This window comes from Pan paniscus, chromosome 1 (genome assembly GCF_029289425.2).
Source record: "Pan paniscus chromosome 1, NHGRI_mPanPan1-v2.0_pri, whole genome shotgun sequence".
Lineage (NCBI taxonomy): Eukaryota > Metazoa > Chordata > Mammalia > Primates > Hominidae > Pan > Pan paniscus.
In genome coordinates, this window is record NC_073249.2 from 117,024,520 (window position 1) to 117,043,772 (window position 19,253).

Here is a 19,253-nt window from a genome sequence, read left to right on the forward strand (position 1 = left end):
GCAAGAAGTATTTTAGCATTAAGAAGTCAGGGATTTGGGCTAGGAGATATGGGAGCTATGGGAGATGGGTACACCGTGCAGAAAGGTAAAGGACTAGAGATGATGTATTATGTCACATGAACACAGCATGGGTTGCTTACAAGAGATTGGATGGTTTGCATATCCTCACAGAAAATGGACAATAAAACCTGTGTTTGTTTCTCTCACTTTGTTCCAAGGCTGTATGTACTCAGCTGCACTGGGAAGTTTACTGAACTTCATAAGGCTACTTAGAGTAAGAACATCTCCCTAAACCATTGTGTTAAGCACTGTTACTCATTAGCTGTGATTCTCACACAATTCTACAATGTATGTAGTATTATTCTCATTTTACCAATCAAGAAACTGAGGATCATGGAGATTAGAACTTGTCCTGAGGTCAAACAACCAGTAAGCATAGGAACAGGAATTGGAACTCTGACTCTAAATCCAATGCCTTTCATGGTAGTCATTTTACCAAACTATGCAGCTGTCTGCATAGATTTCCACTGTTTTTCACTCACCCATTTTCTTAGGAAGCAAGTACACATCCTGCTTGTATCGTCCCTCAGGTGCATTATAGAGTTCTATCAGTGCCAAAGCCTAAGGTGGGAAAAGAAGGCCAGAAAGCACAAAAATATTTCTTAGACAGGCACATAAAAATAAAACCAGGTTTAACAGCATTTGGGTAAGTACTACAGTGATCTACCACAGTCACAGCACCTAGGACTTTGCCTATACTAAAGGGCAGCACACATCCTAAGAGGATTTGTTGTTTTTGTTTAGTTCCTAACAGAAGAACAAATCAAATAAAACTAAGCTGGAACATTATATTCTCAACTAAAACAGCCAATTCAACGAATACTGACTTAGTGACTCTTTTCTATACTTAAGAATACCTGTTTCCACAATTTACTACATAAAAAAAGAATAGGATGATGAGAAGATAGTACAGTACACCCTCACTGGAACTGATCTACGCCCAGTTCCACAAATTGCAGTGCAGTGTAAGCAGGCATTTTGCCACATACCTGTGTTGTGGCTGTGATGGACAGAACAAAGGTGGGAACTGTTGAGCAGCTCAAATTGAGTAGACGACCCTGGAAAGGTAAGAGAGAGCCCTGGGATGAGCTCTGTCTCAGATTCCAATGGCATACAAGTCAAGCCAAAGCGGGAGAGGACTTTACACCCCTCTAGACTCAGTTGGAAGAGGAAGAATTACAGTTCCAGATCAGGACTCTAGGCTTTTTCCTATTTTCTGCAAATCCATCTGAGTCTGAAAGGTTAAAGAATCAGCTGTGGTTAGGAAATAGTGTTACTTAGTAAAAAGTAGATTTTTTTAAAGTGGTTTTATTTTGGGGACCAATTTGTGAAATCTCTCTCTCTCCAAAGATAAAATTCAGGGAAACATAGGCCCAATATTTGTTTCCCTCCCCTCTCCCCTCATGGATCTAACTACTCTGCTTGTGCTGCTCTGCCAGGGTCCTTCTCTGTGTGTACCTCTGCCAGGAGGACAACTCGTTTGCCATCTGGCCAGATGACATGGTCCACCTGAGAACGTACTCGCTCCCACGTCAGCTCCGGAGTGCGGAGGCTGGTCTGAAAGGAAGAAAGCACAGTTGACTGTGGTTATTAATGAAAGGTAGTAGAGAAATGCCTAGCAACAAATGAGAGAAGCCTTACCACATCGATTTCTGTGTTGGAGTGGCCCATATTGCATACGATACAACTGTTTTTCATGCGATCCAAGTGCTCCCGTGTCACTACATTCTTATTTCCTAAAAGAAAAGATGGGTGGTTAAGGAAAGAGATGCCGGGCAACAAAGGTACTGGCTGGCTTTCAGGTAGAACATAGGAGACCAGAGGCTTGCTGGCATTAAAGAACATGTAGACATTCTGAGAGAAGACATGCATAACCGCTCCTTAGGCTATCTGGTCTTCAGATCAAGCAGTATAAAAAGTCACCAGGGAAAAAAGTTTTTTACTCTGGAAAACATGTTAAGGTTCTGATAGCTTATTCTAGTTCTGAGACCTTTATACTGAACAGAGGTCTCACCTCCTTTGTATGAAAGTCACTCAGACTACTTTCAAGATTTAGCCTCTGAACAAACACTTCTCTATGCAAGTTATTTACCTGTGCAAGTTATTACGACATCGACTTGCCGGATGACTTCATTTAGCTTTACCACCCTGAACCCATCCATGCTGGAAGAAAAGAAAGGAACACTATGAGTAAAGCAAGAAGGCAGTGGGAGGGAAGATGGTCATGAAATGAGACAAGATCCCCTTCTAGTTGGATCCAGTGCCACCTCACAGGAATGGTGAGTGATAAGCTGTGCTAAACTATATACACTGGCCTCTTCAGAGTCCCCAAGACTCCCTCTAGGAAGGAAAAATGCCAAGAGGCTCTCAGAGAGCCCTAGGGTTAGAGTGGGAAGAACAGAGCAGTCCTAGCCTTCTCTTCCCCTAGGTGATTTCTGCAAAAATGATTAATATACTCAATTATGAACTCTCAATAACATAAAGTACCTAGAGTGAATCTAATAGTATTATCACTCTGTTCTTACCAGGCCTGCAGAGCACAGATGGGGTCGATTTCGGTAATGTAGACAATTGCTCCAAGAGCTTTGAGAGCAGCACAGCAGCCCTTGCCTACCTGCAGAACAAAAGAAAGGTCAAGTCGTTAGGTTCATTAAGTCATGGATATTTAGGGTAGGTAGGTTATTTGTGAGACAGGAATTAACCTTCATGAAATAGCCTGTCATCTGGTGAACAGCTGCACAGACGCTCCAATCCCAAGCAGAACAGAAACAGACCCAGATTACGTTGTGAACCTCAGTTAGAGAGGTAATTTAGCAGACATGTCATAGGAAGGACTGGGGCTTTGCATAGCAGTTTTCATCAGGGAAACAAGACTAAGCAAAAGCAACTTACTCTAAGCAACCTCTAATTTCTTATTCTCTTACTTGAGAAGAATCTACTCAAGGATACCCTCGTAGCTCAGGAACTTCTTTGGGTCATTGCTGAAGACAACAAAATCTGTGACCTATTCCAGTTTGGAGATATTCAACTATATGCCATTTCAGATTCCACCCTTAATTCTACTGCAAGTCACTTGTGGGGCTAAAATGCTATATATTCACTTGAATTAAGTCTCATTAAAGGTTATTGTTATAATTGGAGAAGATGATACTAGTATCTATTCCACAAGGCAAAATGGTAAAATCTGAAAACTCAATTCATTTTGTATGTTTCTATTCATAAATCTGAATAAAAGGCTTTTGCTATTGTTTGAGATACATTATCTAAAAAAATTTAAACCTTGTATCAGTGACTCTAGATTGACAGCACAAGCCTCCTTTACCCAATATTTCTAATAAGTACACAAAAAGAAAGAGACACTGAGACCCAGCTATTTACCTCACCATAGCCACACACCACCACTTGTTTCCCACCAAACATCACATCTGTGGTCCTCTTCAGGCTGTGGAAACAGACAAGGGCTCAACTCAAACGTTAATAGCTCAAACTCAGTCCCTCTTCACAAAGTTAAAAGTGTGGGCCAATGCCCATGAGAATTTCAATTGGAAGCTGGTTGAGCTCAGTATGAAATGGTCCCTCTAATAAACTTTTAAAGCCAAAGGAAGACCAGAGCCCTAGAAGTTTGAATATATATACATTCAACCTACCCATCCAAAATGGATTCTCGGCAGCAGTACAAGTTATCAAACTTCTGTTTGGTAACAGAATCATTGACGTTCATGGCCGGAACACAGAGCTTCCCAGCTTTGGAGAGCTGATACAGCCTAAAGAGAGAAGAGGTCACAAAAACAAACAAAAACCAAGTTAGCTGGCACAACATAATTTGTGGCAAAATCTGCCTAATTCTCTTCAAGTTCCATGCTGCCCTTCCCAGTCTCATTTATTGCCCAAGGATATTAGAAAACATGATTATTTCCTTGTCATCCCTCCACACTTCTTTTCATTTTCTTCTCCCTTTACCCCTTTTTTGGAAGAAAAAAAAAAGCCTTTCAATTGAAGAAATGTACTTCTCTTCCCTTTATAGGGAGTGTTATTTCCTTTGATCAGCATTTTTCAATAGAAACCCATGCCTACTTCTGATAAACAAAGACTATCAATGATTCTGATATGGTTCCGTGTGTGTGTGAGTAAGCATGCGCAATGTGCCCCCAAGAAACACTCTTTCAGATATCTTTTCAGTATTCCAACAAGCCAAGAATATTTTGCCCAGTTTTACTTTTTGTAGTGTGTATAACATGTAGTTTTACAATAGGATTGTTTTTCATATTTCAAATATAAAATGATAATACAATATTGAATACAGTTTTTCAAGATACATTTATTCCCTACCCGCCCCTCAACACTAGTTGAGAATCACTCAATGGAGTAAATGGGAGAGAAAAATGTATGAACTAGAACCTGAAATAACTTCCTTCTAGGATCAACTTGATTTTTCAAAAGTAAAAACTCAAAAGTTTTATCTAATGAAGATATTCCCATTTAGTTATAAGTCTGAAACACAGTCCTAAAGCCTAACAGAGACCAGGAGAGTTTGCTGAGGCAAGGACACAAGGGGCAGCTACTCCAGAATCTGTTACCTGTGAACACCAGTCACGCTCTCTTCCACAATGCCTCGGATCTTCTTAAACACGTTTGGATACTTCTTATAAACCCAGTGGGTTAAGTCTCCCCCATCATCCAGGATCTATAGAACAGCCAGAAGACTTCTATGGGCATTCAGGCTGCTAGGGCTGGGGGGAACTTTGAACCCACTTTCTGTACTAGTAAGAGAGCCCTGTATGTTTTGGAAGAGTACTCCTCAGAGCTCCCTAGAGCAGGCTTAGAGAGTGGAAATACAGTCAAATTTGTTGGTGTAAAATGGTTAAAAGGATTCCTAGGTTTGCTTTAGGCTACAGTGATGAGTATTAAGCTAATCACAGACTCATTTTTAGTCTAGAGTCTTGAAATATATAGCCCCTTTGAATGCAAAAGGAGAACTGGGGCAGGAAGGAAAGAAAGCAGAATCCTACTCCAAAGAAGCACCACTATTTTGTTCTGGTGTGTTTGAGCCATGTGTTCAGCTAGTCTTACCCTTCCCCCACCTTTCCATTCAGTACTCAGACCCATTCTGAATAGGTATCAAGCTAAACACTTTAGCAACAAAGTCAGTGCATAAGACCAAACATCCAAAACATATTTAGGGAACCATGCTTTGAGGGAAAAAAAGGAAATAAATCTATTGTCAAAGTGTAGGATGTATATGCATTATTACCATGTTGGCCTGCCACCCATCCATGTTCACACAGCGGTCAATACACCACCAGAAGTCATCTTCTGACTCGCCCTTCCAAGCGAACACTGCAACTCCTGTAGAGACAGAAATGAATCAGCTGATTCCTCCTTTGAGGAGTGTCCTGTACCAAATCACTTTCTGAGATCCATGTGAAGAGAAAAAGGCAAAAGAAACAATTTCAGAAGGGAAAAAATTCAGAGCCAAAAGTCAAAGAATCACTTTTGGTTCAGAAATTAATTAGGTTAAGAAATTAAGGAATTTTTGCTTTAAAAGTAGTTTGGAACCTTAAAGTGTTCCTTTCTCTGGGCTAATTTTATACTTAGAAGGAGATAAAATGAAGTGGGAATTAATAAAAGTTGTTAACTGGAGCATTATTGACATTAGTAAACATCTTGAAACAACCTAAATGTTCTCCATTAGGAAAATAGTGAGGTAAAATCACATAGCCATATGAATGAGTATTACAAATGATGCTGTCAAAGTTTTCAGTGACATGGAAAACTACGTCTGAAAATATTGTATTTAGCTTATAAAACTGTATACATATTAGAATTTATGTAAAGTAGAAAAAAGGAAAAGGAAAAACATTAATCAAATACTCTATGTAGTGGGATTGTAGGGTTTTGGGGAACTTCCTAAATTTTTTGCAGTGAACACTTATCAGAAAAGAATAAACAAGAAAACCCAAAAGTATTATAAAGTTGCTTTCTGAGGATCTTAAAAAGATGAGAGGTCCGGCTGGGTGTGGTGTCTCACGCCTGTAATCCCAGCACTTTGGGAGGCCAAGGCAGGCAGATCACTTGAGGTCAGGAGTTCGAGACCAGCCTGGCCAACATGGTGAAACCCCATCTCTACTAAAAATACAAAAATTAGCTGGGTGTGGTGGCATGCCACTGCAATCCCAGCTACTCAGGAGGCTGAGGCATGAGAATCACTTGAACCCAGGAGGCAGGGGTTGCAGTGAGCCGAGACTGCGCCATTGCACTCCAGCCTGGGCAACAGAGTAAGACTCCATCTTAAGAAAAAAAAAAAAAGAAAGAAAGATGAGAGGTCCTCAAAGAAACTTCACGGTGATTTTCTTCTGAATATTTGAATAATAAAAATTATTATTATTGTTATTAATTTTTGAGATGGAGTTTCACTCTGTCGCCCAGGCTGCAGTGCAGTGGCATGATCTCGGATCACTGCAGCCTCTGCCTCCCAGGTTCAAGTGATTCTCCTACCTCAGCCTCCTGAGTAGCTGAGATTACAGGCACACACCACCACTCCCGGCTAACTTTTGTATTTTTAGTAGAGGTGGGGTTTCACCATGTTGGCCAGACCGTTCTTGAACTCTTGGCCTCAAGTGATCTGCCCGCCTCGGCCTCCCAAAGTGCTGGGATTATAGGTGTGGGCCACCAGGCCTGGCCTGAATAATAAAAAATTATTTTACGTTTAATTAAACTCACAAATAGCTCATATATTTTCAATGCCATACTGAATACCAAATTATTTAACGCACTATCAATATAAAAGGTACTTCTTACTTGTGCTCTCTCACAAAATTGATGGCACTTATATAGTTTAACATTCTTCCTCGTTCAACTAACACTAGAACTGGGCATGACCCCATGCCATTAGATTATTTTCAAAGGCCATTTTTAATGACTACATAATATTCCATCATGGATATCCATCTTAATTTTATTATCCACTTTCTTCCTGTTGAGGTTTTTATCATGTGCAATTTTACAGCCTCTAGACATATATGATATTGTAATGACAATTTTGATACAAAAAAGTTATGTTTGGATAACTATTTTGGGGCAAAGTTGGTGGGAAAAAACCGAACTTACCAGCCTCAGCCAGTGCTGCAGCTACTTCATTCTGAGTTGAGTAGATGTTACAAGCAGACCAGCGGCACTGAGCCCCCAGGGCACAGAGTGTCTCAATCAACACCTGTGTAGAGGTGTAGGAAGACAGGGTGAGGAAGAGAAGGGCCACCCAGAAATGGAGAGCAAGCCTCATCAAGATAGCAATACCTATCAACTCTGCACCAACAGGCGCTACACTGGAAAGTTACAAAAGGGTGTACTCCAGCGAGGTGGTGCACTGGTATTTAACTTTGCATAAAACATAGGTTTCTAAAAGTCTTTATAACATTTTATAACAATCATATGTTTGCAAATCTAGACTTTCCTAGGTCAAGTTTGCTGAAAGTGGGTTTATATATTTAAAAAAACCCCAGAAAACCCCATTATTGTGTAACAGGGAGATCCTACTAATAGTTAGCATTTGGAGGTTGGCGAGTTAGGAAAGGAAAAGTGAAAAAAAAAATTGATTTCTTTCTTCCCCTTATCAGAAGTCCCTCTTTTCTTCCAACAAACTCACCGCTGTCTGGGCTGTGATGTGTGTACAGCCCACTATTTTAGCACCAGCCAAGGGCTTCTCCCCCTGAGCACGTTTCCTGAGTGAAATCAGAGCAGACATGTCTGTGAAAGAACAGAGGATTTGAGCTAGGTCTGCACTAGCAGTATCATCAGTTCCTGCCCCAGGGCTGGTCTGGATCTGTTGAGATATGGTGAGATGAGGCAGAAAAACTTTAAGCCTATTTCCATGACGACTGGCAGCTTCAACGGCACAGTAATAGTGGAGAGCAGTCATGCAACCACTTGGAGTTTCTCTCTTCCTCTACTGCTTCAGCTTTATACACAGAGGACTGAACAGAGAATGAAGTAAATCCTTAAAACTGATCAAAATGAAGGGTGAGTCTCATCATTCATTTGGGAAGAGAGGAAAATAGTTAAGGCATTGGCTAATAGATTCCTATATATAATCATCAGACCAGAAAGACTGTACCCTCAGCCGAAACCACTAACTTCTGTTTTTCTATGCTGTCTTACCGTGTCCTGTCAGTCTGTTTGGTTTCTCTATTCTCTCTCAGTATAGAACATGCCTTCAATGTGTAAACAACACAAGAATAAAGAGGACCTTACTGGGAGTGGCTGGGGTAGAGAAACCAAGATTTAACTGTCAGTCACTTTTACTCTGCTCCAGGAGAGGGTGCTCAGGACCAAACAAGACTCTAGGTCACCACATCCTTACCTTAAAACCCTTCCTCATCAGCTGCTTCTGGGCAATCTGGGTCTCTGCCATTGGCAGCTATAGTAAGATCCCATATAAGCAACTACCACGTAGTGATCTAGGACTTGTCAATTCTGCCATGTAGATCTTTGAATACAGTGGTGGGGTGGGGCAAGGAGGAAAACAGAAACTACTCTGTGTGTAATCACCACATGCTGTGAACAGAATGAAGAGAGAACAAAATCCCAAGACTTAAGTTCCATAGAGAGAGAAGTGTTTATCCGAAAGTCCATAATACTGTCTTTCTTCCCAGTATACTTTCAAGTCAGCTTTCAAGTCTTAAGTTGTTTGTGGATTCTGATGGCCAACAAGAGGGTTGTTTCTGGTCCCCTAACCCACTCCCTTTCTTTACCTTGCTCTGCAATCTCAATCTCCCGGCGTCCAAATTCTGCCTGCTTGATGTTCTTCACACAGAAATTGCTGCTGCCCTTGGAGTTGGTTTGCTGCTTCTCTCGGGGAGAAACCTCATCATCAGAGCTATCTGTGTAGGATGCAGCTAGAGCCAGGAAAGAAAAAAACAAGGATAGAAAAACCTCAGTGGTCCCCAACTCTACAGAGTGCAGTCCCCAAGGGACTTTCATTTAAGTTAAGGGAACACCCTTAATTGGAGCTACCTTTTACAACGCTCTCAGTTGTGCTCCTCTAGGTTCTAATAGGTGGTATGAATGAAACTGTTGTGGGTACTTCCATGTTGCAGCTCTTTCACCCACCCTAACAATACTGTGCCATTAGTGCCTGTGACAAGGGACCACTGATTATAAACCTGCAGCTATAGTAATCCCAGATAATAGAGGTACTTGGTCCCATCTGGATTGGAACCAGACCTGGCAAAAACAGAAGAATAATTTAGGGCAGATAAGGAATGCTATTTCTATAGATCACTGGTTCTCAAATTCAAGCATCTATCAGGATCACATGGAAGGTTTGTTAAAACATATATTGCTAGACCCTGTGGCCAGTTTCCCATGTGGCAGGTATGGAGTGGCACCTAAGCATTAGTAGTTCCAACAAGTTACCAGGTGTTGCTGATGCTGCTAGTCAGAGGATCACACTTTGAGAACCATGGATATAGACAAAAGTGATAAGATAGTCTTACAAGGGATTTTACACTAAGTTGTGCTCAAGGAATAGAGAAAGAAAGAAATGGCACAAAAGGCAAACAGCTCTGGTTCTATTGATAGCCCTGGGAAAGTCTGTCAAAATGATCAACTTTAAAAAGTGGTTTCACATAAAAGCTAAAAATACCACTTATCTGACAGATATGCAAGACGATATACAACAATCATTCCTTACCTCTCAAATCACTTCTTTCCTCTCTGAATTGAGTACTTTCCTCATCACGGTTTCTGCTAGTATACCTGGACTCTCTCACTGACTGACTTCTATGTACAGGTCCTCCTCCTGTCCAGCTAACACAACTACTACTAAAGATTATCTTCCCCACTATGACATTTTAACCATATCACTAAGCTTTTTAAAAGGCTCTAATACATTTCTGTAACATGGCCGTCAAGATCTTTGAAGACTTTTTAAAAGCCTTCTTCAGTCGTTTTATCGTTCTTCCTCTCATAACTCAATTTTTCACAATTAATTTTTCTTCTTTCTTGGCTACAGTTAGCCTGCTTGTCACACACCACTTTTTATCTGTCACTCCAGGATCATATATAACAGCTTTTCATTTATGTTAATCCTTAATGTTGATAATACAATGCAAAAGGTATTCTGGCAAAGGACAATGAATGGCTTTTGGTACAAATATCTCTGCTGACATTAATAGCAATCTGTAACCTCTTAATCTTTTAACAATGAGTCTTCAGTTAAACAATGACAAGGTTGTATTGGATGCCCCATTAGATGTCCCTAATGTTTTCTCCTGTATTCATCTGCCAAGATTCTATATTCTTTTCCATGCTAATTTTCTAATACATGCTCTATAGTTGGGAAAGACACAATACAAAACAGAAAAAGACTTTATTTACAGAGAGTTAAGACAGGAGGAGAGAACTAAAAAGAAACAGAGCTGGAGTTACATTACAGTAGTCTGAATCTTTCCTGCTCCAGAGGCTAACAGGGGAGGATATCCCAACAGAAAGAATAACCTAATAAATAAAAGAAGCCAAAATACTAATTTTATTGTTACAATCTAAGCAGTCTTGGAGACAAGAAAGAAAGAGATAGGTGACAGGGTATATTTTACACAAAGAAATCGTGCTTCAAAATGCACTTCTTTTTTAAGGCCAATTCTGTCAGCCAAAATAGCATTGATTTCTTCCTTTTGAAATGGGCGGATCAATGTGGGAATGGGAACTAGCCCAGTCCTACCAACTGGGCACTGGCCACAGACCACACACACAGACAGCCAGGGGGAAGAAAGTCTCGAGTCGACAAAAGCTTCCCCAGCTACTAGCTTGGCTGCAGAACATTCCCACTGCCCAGCCACTAACAGTTTTCAGCACAAAGGTGGGCAGTCATAACATGAGGTATTTTCAGATTGCTAAGTGAAGAGCACTGGTAGCAAACAGGGAAGAGAGATTAGAGAGGACATGGAGTTCATTCACACCTACCTGAACTGTAGCTGTCAGTGGAGGACTGTGAGATCGAGCGAGACAAAGATCTTCGGCCAGTTTTGGTGGGGAATTTGGTGAACTCCTGCATGTCATCAGCAAACTGGATTTGCTATACAAAAGGAAGACAAAAAGTTGAAAACTTATAAGGAAAATCCATGAAATTTTTTTTTTTTAAGGTTATACATTGTCTTTCCCTAAAAGCCATGTAATCACATGGTTCCTACTAAGCCAGCAACTTTCCCACCAGAAATGGGGGAAGGCCGAGGCTACTCTCTGACTTCTCCCAACACGTCAATCACTGTCTCCTCTCAATTGTTTCTGCAGGATTTGGGAGGAGGGGAGGAGGTTAAGAACCAATTTCGTTTAGTATATGTTCAATTTTATAAATCTTTCTCACATTCCATCAAGTTTTTTTCCCCTCTTATAACCCTGACAGATTAAACTCTTTACCCTTCTTCCCAAATCTTTCAGAAAACAGAATCTCATAGTGCTACTGGGGTTTTTTGGTTTTTGTTTCAGAATATTCCCTTGTAGCACATTCCTAAAGTTGCCAATGGTCTTGCTTTCTGAAAGAATTATGAAGAGATGCCTAGAAATGGTGATGGGCATTAGGGTGCCAATACTCAGAGCTCAACCATATGTCTATACTTCACAAAGCCAATGTAATATCTCCAGAACCTCCTATCCTAGTAAAAATTTAAAATACCAGAATATAATGATAAAAAGAAATTTAAAAACCCACATACACTATAGTAAATTCTAACTCATTAGGACTAATCTGAAGGAAGGAGAAAATAATGACTTGGTAAACTTTGTATTAAAAACTTCCTTAAATGGGCCAGGTACAGTGGCTCACACCTGTAATCCCAACACTTTGGGAGGCCAAGGTGGGTAGATCACGAGGTCAGGAGATGGAGACCAGCCTGGCCAAGATGGTGAAGCCCCGTCTCTACTAAAAATACAAAAATTAGCTGGGCTTGGTGGCGGGTGCCTGTAGTCCCAGCTACTTGGGAGCCTGAGGCAGGGAACTGCTTGAACCCGGGAGGTGGTGGTTGCAGTGAGCCGAGATCGTGCCACTGCACTCCAGCCTGGGTGACAGAGTGAGACTCTGTCTCAAAAAAAAAAAAAAAAAAAAAAAACCCAAAAAAACAAACTTCCTTAAATGAAATAAGCCAGAACTAGATAATTCTTTGAAGAATAAAACTGGCTCTAATCAATAGCAAATAGCTTGCAATTGATATTATTTATAGATTTATAAAGTGTGTAACACTTTTATTACATGGTTTAAACCTTCCTCCCGAACTCCTGTTTAAACTCTGATAAACCCTTTCTTCAAAATAAAATAAACTTCACCCCTGAAATAAGCAGGATGGTTTGAGTATGTGAACTGAGATTCTGTTCACGATCTGACTAAATCTGAAAAGGTTCCCTTGGAGAATCCATTAAGCTAAGTCTTTAGCAAATACTCTGGAAATGTTAATGACTACAGATTAAAATCTTCTCTGTATAATACTGGCAACATGGTTACAGCCACTTTAAAGCCAGGAACAGTAAACTACCCATTAGTTACAGCTGCAAAAGGTTCCCCTCCTCTTTCACATGTACCCTTCAGCTAGGGGAGCACCAGATTGCAGTGCAGCAATCAGGTTTAAGCGGGCAGCCTAGGCACAAGCAGCTAATATAAACAAATTGGAAACTGATTTCTACAGTCAGTAAAGCTAGTTTTACTGAAGAAATTAATCCAGGACCAAGGTAATGACTTCCAACTCAATATGCTGTTATTTTGATGATGGAAAAAAATACACAGTCAAGAGACCATCAACCCCTCTTAACACTCTCCAGAGGCAGCCCTTCCTCCACCAGCCTCCCTGCTGCTGGCATATGCAGCCTATTCTATTTGGAAGCTACTCTCCCCTCTGCTATGATTCCTTCCCCTGTTCGCCTTTTTTCAAAGGGTTCTGGGCATGTTCCCAGATACCAGGTACATGGAGGGTGAGGGTGGGGGAGGGAACTGCAATAACACTTGCAGTTTTTTATATAGAAAGGTGGCTGTGGCAAGAGAGAAATGTGTTTCTTCAGCAACTTAAAAACCGAATAGTCATAATTTCCCCTTATATTAATAAAGCTCATCAGTAGCCTAAAGCTAAGCAAAATCTTTCCCATCTAAAAATACTGGACTGTGTTGCAAGCAGCTTAGCAGCTTACTAACCACTGCAGTGCCCCTACCTCCCCATCTCTCAAATAATGAATATGGTCCATATTTGAAGTGGGTAGAATGTAGTTAACCCAAGCCATGGCAAGGATGAATGGACTGTGTATTCTTGCAGCTGTTTGACATTCTCACCACTTATAAGGTGTCCCAGCAATACAAAGATGCATGAAAACCTGGTCTTTTCTTCCACCCCAAATTACAGCCTGAAGAGAATGTGTGTTACAACTGATGCTGTGGAATACATCTGCTCTGCCAGTTTCCTCCAGACCTGCTAGCTCCACTGATTATCTTCACAGCTAGTAGCTCTGTTTTCTCCTGGTGAAGTATCTCCTGGAGCATTGTTCACCCTCACATTGAAAATATAAACACTGCTGCCAAAAGCAACTTTTGGATATCACAAGTTTTCTCTCCAGATCTCAACAACAGCCTTCTGATTGGGTTGGACTCACTCATTTAAGGCAAATATGATAATCTGGGTAAGACGAAAGGGAAGACTACAAAGTTGTTATGTTTCTATTAATTCCTATCATCATAATTTCTTCCAAACATTAAGTCTTAATTACTGTGCTTTCACCTTTCTTCAAATCTACATCTACAAGGAATACTACACCTAAATAAAAAGTAGGATTGGGAAGAGAAGGAATGGAAAGGAAATAAAGTGGCTGAAATGCAGAAAGTATCTTTAAGTAAAAAGTCTTATGTTAAAGAATGATGTTATGCTTGAATAACTCACCACCCCATAAACAGCCTTACCCACAACTGAACAAGCATACCAGTGTTCCATTCTTACACTAAGAGCATATTTATGAAAGGCTAGAAGGTCAGATTGACCCATTCTTCAAATAGCACACCCAAATACAGAAGTCTACTTGCTGTGTCTTAAAAACCCAATTAAATATCAGGCCAGTTTAACATGCTATTTAAAGCACCTCTTCAAATAGCTTAGCAGGTACAATGGTTGACTTTCTTCCATGTGATACTGAGAATGGTAAAGAAAAGCTCTACCAAACGAATAAGTTGGGGTATATGCACTACCTAGTGGGAAGTCTGCTGACAAAGTGAGCTGAAAGAATTGTGCAGACCTTACCAAGAGAAGGGGATCAGAGACAATCCAAAAAAGTTACATACCTCAAGAGAAGAAAAATTGTATGCTATTCCTTTAGTTGATCCTAATTGATTTTTTTTTTTTTTTTACCATTAGAAGCTGAGTTTACTTTCATAAACACACATCCTATATTCTCAGATGTTAAATAGCCCAGCTACACTCCTTCCCAGGGCCCACCCAATTTTGCCTGCTATCTCCTGAATGAGAAAGAATTAACAGCCACCAGAATTCCACTACAACATTTTAGCCAAGAAATGGTGATCAGGATAATATCTGTGATGCATTATATTCTTTAGTCATCACATTTGCTAGGCACCAACTAAGTATCCAGTGCTACCCCAGGAAAGTTCTATGCAAGGAAACACGGTCCCTTAAAATCTGTAGACATGTTTTGACCCACAGTATAGTAATGTAAGTGGCTTTGGCATGGAATTTCACTGCTCCATGAGGAACATGCCAGATATTATAGTCTTCACAGCCTTATCTGGATATTGTTTAACTTAGGTTTAACTTAGACATCTTGTCAAATTCGTTATTTCAAATACCAATCTAACAGCTTTTAATTTCCTCAAAAAGGTTTCTTCCTAAGTGTCGAGAACTAGATTCAAAGATAAACAACAATTACTAGGAAAACAAATCATTAAGAAAGTGCAATGTAGAAGTGAGCAGAGCAGTCTTTCTTACTGCAGAGAATTATTTGAAGGGCTAGGATCCCTCTTTTGGTACACTACTGATTCTCTGGGACATTCCTAAATTTATATATTCTGTCCCATTGTCTGTCCTAGCATATTGTGTGTAGAGATTTTTCTGTTTAGAAATTATGGTCAGCATATTTCTTAGCAACTGAGCAAAAAAAAAAGTAACAATAAAAAACTGGATATTTTAACAAGATCATCATTACTAAGCATAGTGTGTCAGAACACTTTTCAAGATTCCTACATCTTTTCTAATCCCTCTTTCACACATATTTTCTGGTTAAATTATTTTTTCTTCTACAGATTCTACCCTCACCCACTCCTTTTTCAGAGGAAAGGAAGAGAATATGGCAGACAGCCAAAACAGGTGTAACACCTTTACTTCCTTACGTTCTCTCTCTTTTTAAAGAGACAGGGTCTCACTATGTTTGCCAGGCTGGCTGCAAACTGCTGGGCTCAAACAATCTTCCCACCTCCTGAGTAGCTAGGACTATAGGCCCACACCACCATGCCCAGTTTTTCTTGGTATTTACCAGTCTGATTCCCACTTCAGATGAACCCAAAGAAACAGTTATCAATAAACACCCACTCCTTGGTACAAGAAATACACAAGTCTGAATACCTTTCACTTCAAGTAAAAAAAAAAGTGTTTCCCAAAGAAAGGAATTCCCTTCCCAACACAATGCTCCCAGACACACCCACCAGAAAACAACTTATCTCAAGGGAATCAATCTCAGGCCAGAGTTGAATCCACAGCCACCTCCAGTCACTTCTTCCATTCCCTTGTGCAGAAACCAGTCTTCTGAGACTTAGCAGGTTTTGGCTGCTCCCGGCTCTCCTTCCCTGTCTCAAGTTTCTTAAGTTCTCACTCTCCCCAGATGGGGCCTGAGTTTCTTGGGGGAGAGGGAGGGCAGGCTGACTAATCTCAGCACATATCTTCCCCCCCCCACTCCCGCCTCTGTGTCTCAACAGTAACAGGATATAACACACACACAGCTAGAATCCAATTCCACAGTCAGAAGCAATACTCCTTTCAAAGTAGGACTCAACTAGATCTTCTGTCAATGCTCGCGGCGAGAAGAGGTGAGGCAATACCAGGCCCCAAACTGCTGAGTCACTCAAAAGGTAAGGAACACACAGCTTGAAAAACTCTGCCAAAGAGTAGTTTGACCCTTGTGAGCTACTCCCCTCTCTTCCTGTAAGACTAAACACTTCACTGACTTCACTTCACTATTATCTCCTAAAGTGCTCCAGTCAATGAGTAATCGAGGCCTGCAACTGCCAACTAGAAGTAAAAATAAGACGTTAGAAAAAAGGCAGTAAGTAGGACAGAAAAGGGCTTCCCAATCTTTTGAACACCACAATTTGCAACAGAATGTAACACACACCCAGACTGTTTCAATGCCTATTTAGCTATCTACTACCTACCTAGTTGCCTGACCCGTCCATACTTCTCTTTTCTCAGTCCCACCACCAATATTATATAAACACATGCCAGTCATCTCTGTTTCTCCCGATATTGATTTATCATCAATTCTAGGTTTTAAAAAAAAATCAGTACAGGTGACTGAAGAAATCCTGGTTCCTGGAACATACCCACTACTTTAGTGACAACATTAAAGTCTCCTCTCCCACCCCCTACCCTCCATCCCCACTCGCTAGCACCATTGTTGTACTTTACTTTTCCAACTTTATTATAATCATTTTCAGCACATAAAAAATTCAAAAGCATAGTATAATAAACACCTGTACTCTCCACCTAGAATAAATCTTTCCGTTTTCCATAATAGGTTTTTTCTCTCTCTATATATACACATACACATGCATACTTTCACATGGTCCTGTAAAAATAAAGGTTGCAAACATGAACATTACCAATAAATTGTTCAGAATGTATCTTCTAAGAATAAGAATATTCTCCTACAGAACCATGATGACATATCACACTTAGTATTAACAATTATTCTATATATTCATATATCCAGACTGTCCAGATTATATTCAAATTTCCCCAATTTTCTCAAGAATATTTATTTATATCCCAACAGTCTCCTCAACCCTGCCAACCCAGCGTGGATTCAAGGTTCATTAAATGCAGTTGGTTGTTAGGTTCCTTTAGCCTCTGCTAATCTAGAACAGTCTCTCCAATGTCTCCCACCCCCTTGTGATACTGACTTTTCTTTGAGGAATCCAGACTAATTGTCTTATAAAATCACTCATGTTTTGAATTTTTCAGAGGGTTTCCTTCCTATAAACTGGAAGTTCAGTTCTGAGGTTTTATTTGAAAAAGGTTAAAATTCTGGCAAGAATATTTCCTGCATTATGTAGTATATTTCACCTTGCATCATTATCAGGAGGCACATGTCGGGTTGTTCCACTATTAGCAATGCTAAGATTGAGTCCTGGTTAAAGTGAGAACATCAGATCTCTTCTTTGAAAGGTACATTTTCTCTTTTGCAAGTAAAAGTTAATTTGTAGGGCGATACTTTTTTCATCATGTTAATATCCTATTCCCTAATGACTTCACCATCTGTTAATAATCCTTGCCTGAACCAATTATATTGGGAAGGTTATAGAATCGCAACTTCTATTTTTCTTTCAATGCTTCCACATTAGCTGGCATTCTTTTGTAAAGAAAAATCTTCTCCCTTTGTCATTCAGATTTTTATGTATTTAACAGATTACACTTAATTATACATTAATTGCACTGAATACTCATATTGTCTCAAATTGGGCCAGTGGGAGCCTCCTTCAAGCTGGCTCTTCTGTCCTTTGACATGATTCCATTACAGTGCTTCCACTCTTTTTGACAAAAGAAGATATACCAGGCTCACCTTGTTCTTCCTCTTCTCCAAACCTGGAATCAACCATTTCTCTCAGGAGCCTTTCTTTTAGAAGGGAGTAGTATTTAGAAGCTAATATCTGGAGTAAGAGGTGTGATAATTGCTATTAGAGATGCACTACTCCTAGGTTCTTTTGGTAGAGAGAGAAATCAAACCTTTTATTTATGAGTTCATATTGATATTTCTACTTCAGATTTAGTATTACCTTTTTAAAAAAAAGTTTAATTTTCCTATTGTATGTCTTGTCTCTAATGTTTGTTTATTCTATAATGCCTACAAAAGTTTCAAAATGACAAGACTAATGTTATTACGCACCAAAATTTACTGAGTGACGTGTCAAGGTTTCATTGAAGTTCTTCTCGTCCTCAGAATATATTTCATAAAGATATATAATCAAAGTACTATTTTCTGCGTGACTGAGTAATCAATTTGATATATTAGGTTAAGATTTTATATTTTAGTTGGGTTCATTCCTTTGTGTTTGTAAGAACTTAAAGCTTTCCTTTTTTCTCTTTGATTTTGACATATAAAACATTTACATGTCTCAAAACTTTAAAAGGTACACTCAGAGAAGTTTCACTGCTATTCCTAGCCCTGATACTCTACGTGTCCCTCCCCATTTTCATTGGTTTCTGGTTTATCCTTTTTATGTTTCTTTTTAGGAGTGTGGGAAGCAAATACATATTATTTTCCCTCCCTTACTCAAAAGGTAGCATGATAATATAGTCTGCACCTTGTTTTTTTCACTTGGGAATCATTTTGTATTGGTTCATAGGGTATAAGAACCAACTAGTATAGGCTCAGGGAAATAAAAAGCTGTCAAGGCCGGGTGTGGTGGCTCACGCCTGTAATCCCAGCACTTTGGGAGGTCAAGCAGGGTGGATCACCTAAGGTCAGGAGTTTGAGACCAGCCCGACCAATATGGTGAAACCCATCTCTACTAAAATTACAAAAATTAGCCGGGCGTGGTGGCGTGTGCCTGTAGTCCCAGCTACTCAGGAGGCTGAGGCAGGAGAATCGCTTGAACCTGGGAGGCGGAGGTTGCAGTGAGCTGAGATCATGCCACTGCACTCCCGCCTGGGCGACAGAGCGAGACTCCGTCTCAAAACAAAAATAATAATAATTTTGTATAGGAAAATATTGGCAAATTTTGTCAATATATATGACTGCTAGAATATCACTGATCTAAATATTTTACAAACCATTTTTGTTGAACTCTTGGCATACAAAGAACAAGCATCACTGGTAACACCACCTGATAGCGCTACATGAAGATTTTTACTTAAAGTTGATTGTACAGGAAGTTTGAAATCCCACTTACTAGTAGGGTGGACACCAAGATCCTGAATGCCTAGATTTATATGACTTTAAGTGCT

At 40.0% G+C, this 19,253-nt stretch overlaps 1 protein-coding gene across 4 annotated transcripts in view; it reads right to left on the bottom strand.

Moving 5' to 3' along the window:
* AHCYL1 (adenosylhomocysteinase like 1) overlaps positions 1–19,253 on the bottom strand; it is a 38,988-nt gene that overhangs the window by 3,576 nt on the left and 16,159 nt on the right. For 3 of the 4 annotated variants that reach the window (XM_034933173.4, XM_034933192.4, XM_057302707.2), the window contains exons 2-15: positions 11,020–11,131; positions 8,808–8,951; positions 7,703–7,803; positions 7,168–7,270; positions 5,312–5,406; positions 4,638–4,744; positions 3,708–3,824; positions 3,439–3,502; positions 2,586–2,674; positions 2,153–2,223; positions 1,702–1,796; positions 1,519–1,617; positions 1,050–1,118; positions 543–621 (exon numbers count right to left, since the gene is read on the bottom strand). In XM_034933173.4, the coding sequence (XP_034789064.1) occupies positions 543–621; positions 1,050–1,118; positions 1,519–1,617; positions 1,702–1,796; positions 2,153–2,223; positions 2,586–2,674; positions 3,439–3,502; positions 3,708–3,824; positions 4,638–4,744; positions 5,312–5,406; positions 7,168–7,270; positions 7,703–7,803; positions 8,808–8,951; positions 11,020–11,131 (1,345 nt within the window). Of the gene's footprint in view, positions 1–542; positions 622–1,049; positions 1,119–1,518; positions 1,618–1,701; positions 1,797–2,152; positions 2,224–2,585; positions 2,675–3,438; positions 3,503–3,707; positions 3,825–4,637; positions 4,745–5,311; positions 5,407–7,167; positions 7,271–7,702; positions 7,804–8,807; positions 8,952–11,019; positions 11,132–15,736; positions 15,979–19,253 lie in introns of those variants that run through there. The other variant, XM_034933184.3, reaches the window with a different exon arrangement.